Raw genomic sequence first — 15,615 nt, 5'->3', positions numbered from 1 at the left:
ATCTTGGGAAGAGTAGTTGATTGTGTGACTGGAGCTCAACTTCGTTCATGAGAGCAATCCAGATTCCCTTCTCCTCCGTAAATGCAGCTAGCTCTGCCCTTTTGTTGCCAATCCCATCTGCATTCCAGAATAGCATCTGGGTCAAAGTACTGTTGTTTGTGTTTTGTGGTGTATTATCTATGGAAGTGTGTGGGCAGTGTGTTGATAGCAGTTTGTATAGCAGCCATGCACTGGCTGTGTGTAGCCGTCATGAGTTTGTGCATGTGTTACGATGAAGAGCCTCAAGAGGATCTTAAGCCACATGAGTGGGGAATAGTGTCTCCACTATGCCTCTGATTGTGGTGAGAATGTTTGTTATGTCAGCCAAAGTGTTGGCGGTGGTGTTGGTGGCTGGTGGTCCTTATGTTGGTGTACTGGATGGGCTGGCTTGTGTGTTATTCAAGGATCACCTGTGTTATTGCTGTGGTGAGGGGGGCAAGAGTGTGAGCTACAGTTACATTGTTCCTTTGAATGTGTTCCTATGTTTGTCTGGTCTGTTGTTGGTGTATTTGTTGTGGTGTGATAGTGTCCCCTCTTTTGTTTTTTGGGTACCTCCGTTTCATTTCGTGTGTTTGTGGTTGCCCTAGTTTGGGTGTGTCTTCTGTGATTTCGCGAGTGTCACAATCTGGCCTAGACAGAGTTGACTTGGTGTTGTCTGGGACCGGCAGTGTTGTCATCAGTACAGGGGCAGTCTCTAGCACTGCAGGTGTGGGTTGTGGTTCTGTTGTTGTGGGAGTGTGCCATGAGTTTGTGGAGCTCTGTGCATCCTCAGTTCATCCACTTCCACTGACAATGCCAGTAAAAGAGATTCCACACCTTACTGGTTGGGGTGTGGGGAGTGTCTTGGTGCTGTTCTGGTTACCACTTGTCTGTCTTTGGCACTTTTGCACCTTAGAGCTTCTTTGTATGCTGCACACCATCTGTAGTTTTCACATGGACCCCTCCACATTTGGTACAATTGATAGTTGTACCAAGTTTAAAGTGTCGTGCTACACGGTTACCAGTGCATTTGCGGCACTGTGTGCCAGATCACGTCGGGTGCCGCACGGCCAAACTGCTGGCAGTGGTGGCACTGTTGGGGGACACACGGAGGTGTGTATATTTCTACTACGACCATGTGAAGCAGGAGCATCTGCGTCAGAAAGTTGCAGGAGTAAGCTGTGTCATCCAACTCCACTAAATAGTTTGGCTGCAATCTGTGTGTCACGAATCCAAGAATTCATCTCATGCTCTCACAGTCCCAGCTGAGAGCTGTGATTATACCATGAAGAATGTCATTGAGGGTTATGGTGTCAACTCCTTTCACGATGTACATTCGAGTTTTCCCCCCTTGGGTGCTATATTTATGATACTCAATTCCCCCAGCTTTGACGAATTTCAGGAGATTTGTGCAATCTGTTTTGTTGCATACATACAGTGATACATGGTCCCTTGTGAGTTTTGTGTTTGGTATATGGTGGGGAGTGACATTCTACAAATGTCTTGTTTAGCTTGCCGAGGCAAGTGTAATTGTGTATTATGACCAGTGGGAAGCCAGTCGGTGTAGTGTTCTGCGTAGCGGCTGGGGTAGTGTTGTGTAGTTGAGGTGCTGCAGAATTGTTTGTATGGTCCCTCATATTACCGATGCTCAGAACTGGTGTTGGTAAAAGCACGCTGCATTTGCCTTGTGAGTCAGTAGGCTCAGTTGTTCGTGTATGTTGCTGCTGATTGCATTTTGGACCTACCAGCTTCCAAGGTCCATCTTTGTTCCACGGAGCTCTCACTTCCAGCTCGAGGACTACTGCGGTGATATTGAGGGCCTCTCTAGTATATTCACTGGTGGTGTGACTGGTGTTGGTGTTGCTGTTGCTGTTGCGTTGCTTCCACCCGTCAGTTGGACAATGAGCTCATGCTGTCTCCGAGCCATTGCTTCTTGATTTGTGGCAGCAAAGTCCAGATTTAGCTGGTTCATCACTTACTGATAGGTGGCAAAGCAAAACAGAAACATTGAAGGGAACAGATGGCACTCCTGCCTCTTGTGCTGCAGTCTTGCTACGGGTCGTCGGGTGGGATCTGCTCGGTGGATCTGCCGTCTCCCAGACATAAGGATACTTTTAAGCATTGAATGTGGATATGAGACAATTTTACTTTTTCGTCTGAAAAGACAATTTTGCTTTTTTAGTGTACATACAGAAGAGGGGAGTCCTTATGACTCACTTGTGCAAGATGCAATGCTCAGTGCAAGAGAGCACGGGTGGAAGACAGCAGCCTGTACTGGACAGTGTTGTCCAATGTGAACGTGCCCCGGACACTGAAATACCCTATTAAAGAATGGGAGAGTCACACTGGGGAAGTTCCAACCACAGTTGCAGTAACTTTGAGCCAGAACTCTTGGCCACCTAGCACTGTCAAGTGTGTAGCAGCGTGTGCTTGTTAGTGACACTCCAAAGAGTGTCCTGTGGTATCTACGCCAGTTTTAGTGTATGTGTAACACAAATATCCTCTCGCAGCTACAGCAGGTACAGGGGGAAGGCAGCTGCTCAGCTGCGACTCACCCATAGTACTGCCCGTGGTTTTCCTTGGTGGGAGGACTGGAACGAGGTGCACCAAGCCTTGTGATGCCCATTGAGGAACTGTTGGACTGAGGCGTAGTGACTCTGAGGTCAAGAAAGCTGGCAGTGACCAGAACAGGGTGTGCTGACTCACCCCCCCCCTTCCCCCTCTCACAATACTGCTTTCAGTGATGCCATTGCAGAGGATTACACTGTGGTTGGTCATCTGGTTTTGATGTGGCCCAGAACATGAAGCTTTCCTTTGCTTTTTTTTGCTAAATTGACTCTTACTTCTGGACACAAACACCTATACAGAGCAAATGTGTTGGCATCCAGGGTTTGGTTATTTGCGGGGTGGGGGGAGGGGGGGGGGGGGGGAGTGATGGTTTGTTATTGTTTCCACCCCCCTCGCCCAGCTTCCCTCAAAAATGCAACTCGCTAGCAACCTCACTGTTAGTATACGACAGACATCTACAATTTTAATAACAATAATAAACACACAAAAATATATTAAATTATTCAATATAGTAGCAACAATACAAATAGGTGGATCAAAGAAGGAAGAAAACATAGAACAAACAAAAGAACTTCAGAAAGCGTACAAACTGACATGGACACACAATAATAAAAGAAACATTTCAGTACAAGGCAAACACATGCGCTACAATACAGTTATAGTATCAGAAGCACTCTTCGCATCAGAAATGACCACAATCTGAGGACCAGGCACCACAAAGCAGAAAGAATACAATGCAAAATCCTCAGAAAATTTTTTGGAGCAGTGCACAGAGATGGTATATGGATGAAGAGATCAACCAGAGAATTATAAGAACACAGAGGCAGACTCAGTCACAATCAGAAAACAGCGACTAACATTCTGTGGACACATACACACAATGAACAGCGACAGATTCACAAAGGGATTTAGGATGTAGTAAATGCCTTAATCAAAAAAACTAGTTGGTTTCAAGAAATAGAAGAAGGCTAAAACGAGCAGGAATCAGAATGGAAATGATGAATGGAAGAGACAAATTCAGAAACAAAATTATGAACATAAAACTTGAAGTAAAGGGAAGGAAGAAAACAGAGAAAATATGTACATATCAAAGGAAACAAGAACACAGTCAAAGATTGAAAAGATTTTGGGAAGAGAAACGGGAGGAGGAAAGAAGGAAAAAGCTGAACAATCACGTAACAACCAAGTTGAACTCTGTCAAACTGTGTGCTCACCATCGTTCTTTCAATAAACATTATGACTGAACAGAGGTCTGCAAACACATGTGAATGAGGGGAATACTGTTTCTATCAGTGATTTCCAACTGTGTTCGGGAAGTCATTCTTTCTGTTGTTGTTGTATCGGATCTGTTGTTGACAGCTGGTATGTTCAACCCAGTGGTGTGCAGCTTTACCCGGCTGGAATGTTGTCAATCAGACCAAAAGCATGTGCTTGTGGGCAGACCCTAGCACGAGCAACTGAAAAGTGTCCTTTATTACATGTAGCTTGTCATTGCTGGAAGAACTTGGCATTTTTGACACACTTCTGTTTCCACGCTACCTCCTTCTCCAAAAGTTATGCGTGCATTTGGAAATTGGTGAAGTAAGAAATATAAAGACATTGTGTCATTCTGCCACATCTGTCTGTAGTGTGCATTTTGTGGTGCGTGTACGATACAAGGCATTTAGGTATGGTGAGATTACTTAGCCATTAGTGTTCACAATGGCTGGCATAAAGGAAACATGACAAGTATTACATTAGAAAGCAACAGCGATAGCTTTCCGACCGCATAAATTCTACTAGGCAGAGTCAGAAGCAGACACAGTGGCCTGTGCAAGATACGAGGGTTGGAAGTGGCTGAAATGTGAGTCGTGGGATAGCGAGAAAGAGAGAGAGAGAGAGAACACACAGACAGCACCATAAAGCATTCCCCATCTCTTTCTGCACAGAATGCACCACACTGCTTCCTTCTTAAGGGCACCCCAGTATAATATGTTGTTTGGGAAGTGGGTGGTAGTTATCATCATTGCTATGACCTCCCCTTGTATCCACTCCTGCAAGATTGTGAAATCTACAGCCACTGAGCAGATTTATGTGAGATGTTCCTATCAACTTTGTGTAATATTCATATTGCACACTTCTGCAGACGAAACAGATTTTCGACCTTAGCTTAGGAAAGAAAAGAATCATCACAGATCATTAAGGTTCAAAGAACTTGTCTTGAACACTGTAAGGGATCCGTGATCCCACAAACATAGATGCTAGTATCTGACGCCCAGGTCGATAGCGGACAGGAGTCGATTGTCGAGCGCTGTAGTAGGCAGTGAGACTAGTGCTGAGTGCGCAGTAGTATGGTAGAGTGTCGAGTGAGAAGTAGAGCGGGAAAGACGGGCAAGAATGGTGGTCTAGTGAGTTGTAAACGGTAAAATTCACTGGAGTATGACGAGTGAGCACGTCCCCCTGATCCTTGTGGTGTTGACTCTCACTAATGCCGATTCGCGAGTGATATGAAACAGAAAGTGACAAGTGCCAAATTACGTGTTTCGTGTCAACCGCGTCAGCCAGCAACAACCATGGATTGCAGTGAGGATTGTTATGAATGTTAACCATCAGCATTGCCTGTGACAAAGTACTGAAAATCAGCAATCAATAAAAAGAGATAACCGCAATTAGACGTGTAAGGCAAAGGTAGCAACTGCCTCAGAATTTGTGTGTTAGTATGAAATATATATCAGTTGTACATCACAACCTTTGTGATACTTAATAATAGACAAACTTTCAATCATTAGCTATTCCGTCTCAGAACAGCCGCATTCGGTTGAAATACTCCCGAAACCACAGCAGAACAAAGCAGAACAACCAATAGCCTTTCATCCAGTAAGCACAAGGTCATATATCATAATAATTAACTGTTTGGTGGCTTCGGTAAATTACCCAAAATCCAGTAAAGGAATTAATCGGGGGTGTTTCAACACGAATGCTTAAAAATTCTTTTGTAGTTAACCTATTTTCAGATTATGAAGTGTTCTTTGTTACAGCTTGTATTTTTGTTCCAGGTGGCACTGAACTTGATGGCTGTAGTGATGTCGTGAAGGCACAAAGTCGGAAGTTGTTAAACCTTCAGAAACAAGATTTTCAAAAGTACTTCTTCTCAGAAACCAATATTTCGCCCCTGTTTGTGTCGGATACACAGATGTTTCAGTTGTTGTCACATAATTTGAGTGTAGTGACTGAAGCTAGAAAACAGTTTCTTTTGCTTCCCTGTACCCCAAGCATTATGTGCAATGCAGGACTCCTAACAAGACAAACACACAGAGCACAGCCCTCTGTCTTCTCTTGCCGTTTCTGCAGTTTGGGAGCACAGTCCGGAAGTCTGACTCATGTTGACCGGACCGGCAGGGCGAAAATGGTCGACGTGGGTTCGAAGCTGGTGGCAGAACGGACTGCTATAGCACGAGCAAAGGTTTTTGTGGGACCCAAACTGATGAAACTCGTACGAGAAAATGGCCTGAAGAAAGGTGACGTACTTAGCGTTGCTTGCCTGGCGGGAATTGTGGGGGCCAAGCAGACGTCCAGCCTTATCCCTCTGTGTCATAACATATCTTTATCCTCTGTGGCTGTGGACATTGAACTGGACTCTGCTCTCAACTGTGTGATTATAACTGGCATGGCAAAGTGTAGAGGGCAGACGGGCGTGGAGATGGAAGCTCTCACTGCTGTATCGGTGTCTGCCTTAACAGTGTACGATATGTGCAAAGCTGTGAGTCATGACATTGTGATATCTGAAATAAGGCTTCTGGCCAAAAGTGGGGGAACTAGAGGAGACTTCCACCGGACATGAGCATCTGTGTGGGTCAGTGAAATAAGTTAAGTATACCTGGTGTGATGTAGGCAAATTTCAAAGTCTGTTCATAGTTATCATAAATTATATACACATCGAATTGGACTGAATATAAGTTGCACCTTTAATTTCGAAAAAGAGAGAAACTTAATTAAAAATAATTTGTCAAGTTGCCCATTTACAAAAGCTTTTCAAAATGTGATTTACCCTTAACCACTTATTTTGTAGTACACTGTAGATAAATTACGCACAAAAACAAACCTTTCAGTTGCAGTTATCATGTAAGACACTCTTAACTTCACTAACATTCATTGTTTTGTCACTGTCAGTATTTTTGTCACTCTCCTCCCAAAGTACAGTGCCGTCGCTACAATCCCGGGCATTGCATGTGCAGCATTTCTTTTTAAAAAGCACATCTGTTAGATGAATAACTGTGAGTTTGAAATTTGCAACGTAACTGTACCGAATTCCAAAATTTTCTCTCAATGTTGTGCTTCATTGGTGAAGAATAAATTATATTCTTTAGTTAGGGAAAAACTGTGCCTGTCCCATTGTCTAAAATAGTGAAACTGTGACAGTGGTAATACAGAGGGGTCCAGAAAAATGTAGACTCTCTTTGATAGTCAATATTGATGGAACAAAATGGCATAGTGTCAAAATTCTTGCATGGGAGGAAGATCATTTTGTGTGTTCAAAGTGACACCTGTTAGCAGCCAAGCAACATCAATGTTGCTGAATTGTTGACTGAAGTACAGCTGTCAGTGTTGCCAGTGTGGTAGCTGCACAGGATGTCTTGATGGTCTCTCATATCTCATTCAGTGTAGCTGGGTTCTGTTGGTAAACTTTGTTTGTCGAGGTCCCCCATTGGTAGAAGTCGAGAATTTTAAGGTCCCGTGACCTTGGTGGGCACTTGACAGCTCCTCTTCGACTTATCCGTCGTCCAGGTAGATTTTCATCTAAGTAGAATCTGATATCTCTGTGGTGGTGAGGCGGAGTACAGTCTTGTAGGTAAAAATCTTTTGTTTCCAAACACCTCTTGGATGGCTAATAAAATCAATGTTTGCAGCATATGATACACCTCACCAGTTATGTACCTTCAAAGAAGAATGGGTCAGAGAAACAATACTATGACGGACCACACCACACATTAACACCAAGTGAAGTAACATGTTTGTCCATGTGAACATGAGGATTTTCAGCAGCCCAATACACGCAGCTATGACAGTTTACATTACCATTCAGGTTGAATTGTGCCTCATTAGGCCAGATAACCTTCCCTGCAAACCATTCATCTTCGTGAAGCATGCCTTCAGACCACTCGTAGTGCTCCATCCTTCGATTCGGGTTGTCCTCATTCATAGTGTGAAACAATCTTGGAATGTACACTTTCCACTTTGCAGTCTTGTATGTATAATAATGTCAAAACGTTGTGACACAACACACTAGGAGAAGCTCAAGTTTCAGAGACACGTTGATTGCGTTCTTGATGATGCTATCTACATGTTCATCCACACTCTGCAAACCACTATGAAGAGTATGACAGAGGGTACATCTCACTGTACCAGATATTAAAGCTTGTTCATGTTTCAAGACCATTTAAATCTTTCTATGCATGCTGTAATTAATCTAATATTGTCCTCACGGTCCCTATGGGAGCAATAGTTACAAGGTTGTAACATATTCCTAGAGTCGTCTTTTGGTAAGCATACTTTCTTAGGATAGTGTACATCTTATCTTGAAGCGTCTGCCAATTCAGTTATTTCAGCATCTCTGTGACACTCTCCCTTGGGTCAAACAAACCTGTGACCATTTGATCTGCCCTTCTCTGCATGCGTTCAAATCACCCATTAATCCATTTTGATACGAGTCCCACACATTTGAGCAATATTCTAGGATGGATCATACAAACGATTTGTAGAATGACTGCATTTCTATGGTATTCTACCAAAAAAGAATCTAACTCTTTCGCCAGCCTTACCCCTGAGTGGGCCTATATGACTGTCCCATTTCATATCCCTACAAAGTGCTCCACCCAGGTAATTGTATGAATAGACTTAATCCAAGCAAGACACCCTGATACTGTAGTCATACCACACTGCGTTTTCTTCATTTTGCAAAATGCACGATTTTACATGTCCAAACATTTAAAAGAAAGTTTGAAATTATCAAGATCTGACGAATGTTTGTACAATTTCTTTCAGACTGTACTTTATTCTAGATAAATGCACTATCTGTGAAAAGAGTGCTTTACTATTAATATTGTCTGCAAAGTCATTAATGTACATGAACATGAACAGCAATGGTCACAACATACCTCTCTATGACACATCTGAGGTTACTTCTACATCAGATGATGACTCCCCACCCAAGATAACATGTAAGTCATTCCTACCAAAATATCCTCAATTCCAGTGACAAATTTCACTCGATACCCCTCACGGTAGCAATTTTGATAATAAGCATCAATCTGGCACTAAGTCAAAAGCTGTTCAGAAATCGAGAAATACTGCCTGCACCTGTCGAGTCAGGAAGACGAAAGTTTGAAGGTCAGGATGACAAAACAGATTTTTAATACTCTTGGAAACAACCTTAAAGTTTCTGACGTGGTTCAGGGGAATGACAAAGGGATCTTTGACAGGCTGGATTAAATCTAGGCGGCGTCTCAGACTGACCAGAGTTACAACTTTAAAGGCTTCTACGATGAGCAAATACAATGGGCTGTTGGAGGAAGAATGCAAAGGCAGCTTCTAGTAATGTGCAATTGCTATTCTGCATGGTCTTTAATGGCCATTATCAAATTTTAAAAAATTAAGAATAACAATAACACAATACACAACAGGAAGGGTACAGCAGACTTTCCCTGATTGTTCCTTACATTACCTTTCCTAGATTTTTTTTTTAAAATTATAATGTTTCTAAGTCTTTCCTGGTTTCCATTGAAAGGTTTGGATTGTTTCAAAGATTAATTTACACATTTTTTAATATTTTAATGTATTCTAGGACAGGAACTCAAAGAGCACAAGTATAAAAAAACTGCATGTAGGACATTCATGTAAAGCTTCACATTTTTAACTGGAAGGTAATGCCAGTCTATTTTGTTACAAGAAAATGAATCAGGACTTAGTTCTCCAGAGCTGATACTATTATAAGGAGTTGTGATGGAAGAACATGAGCTCCAAACAATGGATGCCTTGGATCTGTTTGCTGCTGCTTCTTTTTAATCTCTGCTGCTAATCCCATGAGTGAAAGATCTCTACCAATGAAAAAGTAGATTTGAATGACATTAAGTTTCTTCTCTTGTCGATAGTTGTTTCTACTGAAGAGAAATGAGTCTGGTCATCTTTGTCCATTTGCAGTAATTCAAATGTGTCGTAGCACCTGACATGTATGCTTGAAAATAACAAACGATCAAAATTGTAATTAACAAAAGTATTGACAGCAGTAAGCTGTATTTATCACATTCAAAAAGTTTGTAAAAGCTGTGGAGCCTTGTTTTATCATGTCAATCCATTTGTGCCAATGGCTAACAGAGTACCATTCACCATCATGTCAAGTGGCAATAACAGTTTGCTTGCATCATAAATATTGAGTGTCAAAAGTTAATTCTAACAATATGAAATAGGACAGATTGCTACTCACCAGGCAATGGGCAGCAGACAAGCATATTGAAAAAAAAGAAACTGTCAGATACTATATACTCAAAAAAAACACTTAGGTACTGAAGGAATTATCGAAATACCAAATAGGGCTGAAATCAGTAAATGTGACATACATGTGAAGACAGAAAAATAATTACAGTTTCAGAAAAAACTGGATGATTTATTCAAGAGAAAGAGCATCACAAATTGGATGAGATGGTCCACCTCTGGCCCTTATACAAGCTTGGCTCTGGCTGATAGAGTTGTTGGATGTCCAACAGAGGGACATCATGCCAAATTCTATTCAAATGTCACTGTAGATAGTCAAAATACCGAGGTGGTCTAACGGCCCTGCCCATAATGCTCCTTACATTCTCAATTGGGGAGAGATCCAGCAACTTTGCTGGCCAAGGTAGGGTTTGGCAAGCATGAGGACAAGCTGTGTGCGGACAGGTATTATCTTGCTGAAATGTAAGCAATGTATGCCTTGCCAAGAAGGGAAACAAAATCGGATTTACAGTATTGTCAACAGACAACTATGCTGTAGGGGTGACATCCATGTCACCCCTACAGCATAGTCGTCTGTTGACCAAAAGGGATCTGTTACGAAAAGAAATCGCACCCCAGATCATCAGTCCTGGTAGTTGGACCGTAAGGGATGTGACATTCAAGGTGGTATCCCACCGTCTGGGGCGTCTTCAGGCACATCTGTGCTGATCATTGAGGCTCAGTTCATAGTGGGATTCATCACTGAAGCCAATTATATTCCAGTCAATGCAATTCCAGACCAGGGATGTGCCTGGGGACACACCAGATAGCAGTGCGATACCAACCCGGCTGCTGGCTGCCATACAGCCCAACGAGGACTGATGGTCTACTGTGCCATTTCTTTTCATAACAGGACCTCTTTGGTTGTCATCTGTGTCACCATTACAACACAGACATCTGTTGACGATATTATAAACCCCATTTTGTTTCTCGTCATGACAAGCCATCATTTGCTTACATTTCAGCAAGATAATGCCTGCCCACACACAATTTGTCTTCATACTTGCCACACCTTATCTTCGCCAGCTAGGTCACGGGATTTCTCCCCAACTGAGTATGTCTGGGGCATTATGGGCAGGGCCACCCAACCAGCTCATGATTTAGACAATACAATGCGCCACTTGGATAGAATTTGGCTTGATGTCCCTCAGTAGGACATCCAACAAATCTATCAATGCCAAACTTGCTCAAGAGTCAGAGGTGGACCAACTTGCTCAATTTGTAAAGCTCTTTCTCTTGAATAAATCATTCAATTTTTCTGACATTGTAATTTTTTTTTTTTTTTGTGTCTGTGCACGTACATCACATCTACATATTTCCATCCCACACAGATAATTCTTTCATGCTGCATAATGTTTATTTTTATCTTACGAGTGTAATCTAATGGACAGAGCCCACCTCAGCATAGGGAGTCTCTGCTGGTTGGGAGTGTGGAGGTGGACAGACAGAGAGAGGTGTACTAGGGGGACGTAATAGTGTGTGAGGTTGGAATGGGAGCAGGGGAGGGCATTGAGGTGTGGGGCCACAGGAACGAAGCCTAGAAACTCTAGCTGTGACATATTCTTCACTCCTGTAAACCCCGTTACCTAAACCTTTGCTAGTCTCTCTGTCTCACATATCTAGGCCTTTACCTGCTCCCACCCCGGCCTCACACCCCCACACCTGCTAGATGAGGACTGTCCCATACTTTCTAATATCTAAAAATCTTCCTTCAATGTGCCAGTCTGCCACTCAGTGTCTCCTCTAGGTGGGGAGCAGAAAGCTATCCTATTCCATATTATTGTTATTCCATCCCAGATTTCCCAATGCTTAAAAATTAATTTTAGGCTTGCCGTAAAGTATTACGCAAACACTAATTGGTTATTTTTTCTGATATTCAAATTATATTTTGCTCTCATTTTGGTCCCTTTATCTAATCAACTTTGCATTGTGACATTTCTGATGAAAGTACGAGTTATTCAGAAAGTAGGTAAAAAGAAGTGAATTCTTCCTTTGAATCACTCTCACTTTGTCTCAGGCGCGAGCAAATGTGTGTACCTGAATATGCATTTAGCTGTATCAAATTATTTTCCCCAACACACAAAATGGGGGTCATTATTCAATTTATCTTGAAAGTATGTGTGAAACACACTTTCCACAAAAATGCTCAGATGCATAACTCTCAAAATATGTGTTTGAACAATAGGTCTGGAATTTTTAAAGACAAGGTGAAGAAACCATTGGATTGTATAATTTTTTTATTAATCACAAAGAAACAACATGATTCAAAGATATCAACAACAGCAATGGAAGTTCAAGTGAATTGTCTGCCTCCAATTCTGATCACAGAGAAACACTCCAATAGGAAAGAGGGCACAACATCCTGCTCCATTTTCAAAAGCTGCAATGTCAAATATTACAACCTGTAAAAAAAAATGGTCATGTGAAAAATATTGTTTACATATCGATTACAGTAACAGAGGCAAGGGGGAACAGAAGGGCAGGACATGGGGAACAATGAACAGATGAGATGTGAAACCACGGTAAGTTAATAGTGGTGATAATGCCAGTTAATTACATGTGTGGGAAAAGCAACCACTCTTGCAACTCAGAGCTACTCTTGTTTCTGCAACTGATCTTCCGTTCCTTCATTGTTCCTATTTTTCTCATATTAATAATTCCAGTTATAGAAGGTTTTCTAACTAAAAGCTTATTAGCACTTTGTAATGAAATCGATAAACAATACAGTCTCATTCTCTAATGGAAGAACACAGTACATCGCGTTCGTAAATAACTTGATCCAACAAAACAGTGGACATTCATTACATGACATTTAATTTTAAGTATCAATGCAAACACTTACATAAAACATTATTTACACTCAAAACCCATTATTCAAAACTGATGTTCATATGTGTAACTGTTTACAGTAGCAATTACTAATATAGTTACTATTGCTAGCTTTAATATGGATTGTTAAAAAGTTTAGAAATGTTAACTTAAAAATGAACTGTAAGCAAAATCTTTTCTGTTAAAAAGTTAATGTTGAAACCACTGGAGAAACATTATAATGTATTATTGTAGTCATCATGTACACTGAAAAAAAAAAAAAAAAATTGCAACACCAAAAAGTAATTAACGTAGAGTAATGAAATTTCAGGAACATATATGTCTAAGTAACTTATTTAAGTGATTAACGTTGCAAGATCACAGGATAATATAAGTGCGAGATACACCATTGCAAATGTGATACACTAATACATTGAAATCCAGTGTAACTGCCCAAATGTAAGCATGTAAACGTGCATGCACTGTGCTGGATATGAGTTTGTGGGATGAAGTTCCATGCCTGTTTCACATTGTCATCAAAACAGGGATGGTTAATGCTGTTTTTGAGAGACACTGGAGTTGTTCGACGATGTCCCGTGTGCACTGAATTGGAGCCAGACCTGGTGATCAAACAGGTCAAGGCAACATGTTGACATACTGTAGAGTATACACCCATGCCTCCATCTTTGCTACCCTCCCTGTTTACCTCTACCCTGTTGCTTCATAACCTGGGTTGTGAGTAACTGAATCCACTTTCTCTTCTTCCCCTTCTTTCCCCTCTCTCCTCCCTGACGAAGGAACAAAGTTCCAAAAGCTAGGATACGTAAATTTTCTGTTATGTTTTGTGTATCTATTGGCTGTACTGGCCAGCCCCTCTATCTCTTTGTTAGTATTTGTTTCACGTCTTTATATGAGATTTTCCATCATCACAATAATGTTAGTTTATAATTTACGGACAGCCTAATCCATTATTTCCTGTCAAGGTTAGAAGCTTTATTAAATCATAATTTTTGTCTTGGTAAAATAAAGGTGATTAGATGTTTCCCTCATGCACATGTAAGAGACTGTCAGTTCACATCTACGTTTATAATCTGCAATCCACCAGGAGGTGCATGGTACAGGGTAAGTCCCATTGTACCAGTTATCAGGGTTTCTTGCTGTTTCATTCATGTATCGAGAATGGAAGAATGATTGTCTGAATTTGTCTGAATGCCTCTGTGTGAGCAGTAATCATTCTCATCTTATCCCCCTGTGAGAGCAATATGTGGGGGGGTTGTGGTATATCCCTAGAGTAATCATTTAAAGACAGTTCTTGAAACTTTGCTAATACACTTTATTGGGATAGTTTACACCTGTCTTCAACAGTCTGCCATTTCAGTTCCTTCAGTATCTCTGTGACACTCTCCCATGGATTTAAGCAAACCTGTGACCATGCTGCCTTTCTTTGTATACATTCAATGTCTCCTGCTAGTCTCATCTGGTACAAGTCCCACACACTTTAGCAATAGTCTAGGGTGGTGGGCGGAGGGGGGGGGGGGGGGGGGGGGTTACACGAATGACTTTTAAGCATCTCTTTAGTAGACTGATTGCATTTCCCCCCATTATTATACCAATAAACCAAGGTCTACAACCTGCTTTACCCACAACTGAACCTATGTGATCATGCCATTTTCATATTCCTACAAAGTGTTACACACAGGTATTTGTACGAGTTGGCAGATTCCGACAGTGACTCACCAATATTATAGTCACAGGATACTAAGTTTATACATTTCTAAACATTCAGAGCAAGTTGCCAATCACTGCACCATGTTGAAATCTCATCAAGATCTGAATGAATATTTATGCAGCTTCTCTGAAATAGCACTTCATTACAGATAGCTGCATCATCTGCAAAAATCCTGATTTACAGCAAGGTCATTAATGGACAAGAACTGCAAGGGCCCCAACACACTTCCCTGGGGCACACCTGAAGTTACTTCTACATCTGATGATGACTCTCCATCCAAGGTACCATGCTGTGTCCTTCTTATCAAAAAAGTCCTCAATCCAGTCACGAATTTCACTTGATACCCCATATGATCGTACTTTTCACAGTAAGTGTAGGTGTGGAACAGAATCAAATACTGTTAGGAAATCAAGAAACACTATCTACCTGTTGCCTTGATCCAACGCTTTCAGCAAGTTATGTGAGAAAAGTGAGAGTTGGATTTCATATCATCTATGTTTTTTGAAAACCATGCTGGTTGATTCGAGAAGGTAGTTCCGTTCGAGATACCTCATTATGTTTGAGCTCAAAATATTTTCTAAGAATCTACAACAAATTGATGTCAAGGCTACTGGATGGTAGTTTTGTCACTCCTACAACCCTTCTTGTAGACAGGTGTGATCTGTAACTTTTTCCAAAAACTGGGTAAGGTTTTTTGGATAGATTACAGTGAGAAGAGAGGATAACTCAGCCACAAATTCAATATAGAATCTGACTGCGATTCCATCGGGGTCTGGAGCTTTGTTTAATGATTTCAACTGTTTCTCAAACACAACTGACACTAATACCTATTTCGTTCATTTTTTCAGTGTACGAGGATTGAATTGGGGCAGTTCTCCTGGTTTTTATTTGCAAAGGAACATTTGAAAATCGAGTTCAGAATTTCAGCTTTTACTTTGCTACCCTCAATATCAGTTCCTGTCTCACTTGCTAGGGACTGGACACTA

The 15,615-nt window shown here is 41.4% G+C and overlaps 2 protein-coding genes across 2 annotated transcripts in view; one reads left to right on the top strand and one right to left on the bottom strand.

Annotated features, from left to right (window-relative positions):
* Positions 1-5,971: 5,971 nt before the first annotated feature.
* LOC126413312 (molybdenum cofactor biosynthesis protein 1-like) lies at positions 5,972-6,406 on the top strand. Its single transcript, XM_050083211.1, has one exon. The coding sequence runs from the start codon at positions 5,972-5,974 to the stop codon at positions 6,404-6,406; it is 435 nt and encodes a 144-aa protein (XP_049939168.1).
* A 5,962-nt stretch (positions 6,407-12,368) lies between these two features.
* The window catches only part of LOC126412425 (uncharacterized), a 217,093-nt gene continuing 213,846 nt past the window's right edge, over positions 12,369-15,615 (bottom strand). Inside the window, exon 9 of the mRNA XM_050082020.1 lies at positions 12,369-12,494. The gene's annotated coding sequence lies outside the window, so the exon portion shown is untranslated. The remainder of the gene's footprint in view (positions 12,495-15,615) is intronic.

The sequence above is a fragment of the Schistocerca serialis genome, chromosome 7 (assembly GCF_023864345.2).
Source record: "Schistocerca serialis cubense isolate TAMUIC-IGC-003099 chromosome 7, iqSchSeri2.2, whole genome shotgun sequence".
NCBI classification, from domain to species: domain Eukaryota; kingdom Metazoa; phylum Arthropoda; class Insecta; order Orthoptera; family Acrididae; genus Schistocerca; species Schistocerca serialis.
Note: the sequence above shows the minus strand (reverse complement) of the source record. Positions and strands in the feature narration are given on the sequence as shown.

Bases quoted from the DNA above. Each gene is read 5' to 3' on its own strand.
- LOC126413312 (XM_050083211.1), top strand. From the start codon at position 5,972: ATGGTCGACGTGGGTTCGAAGCTGGTGGCAGAACGGACTGCTATAGCA.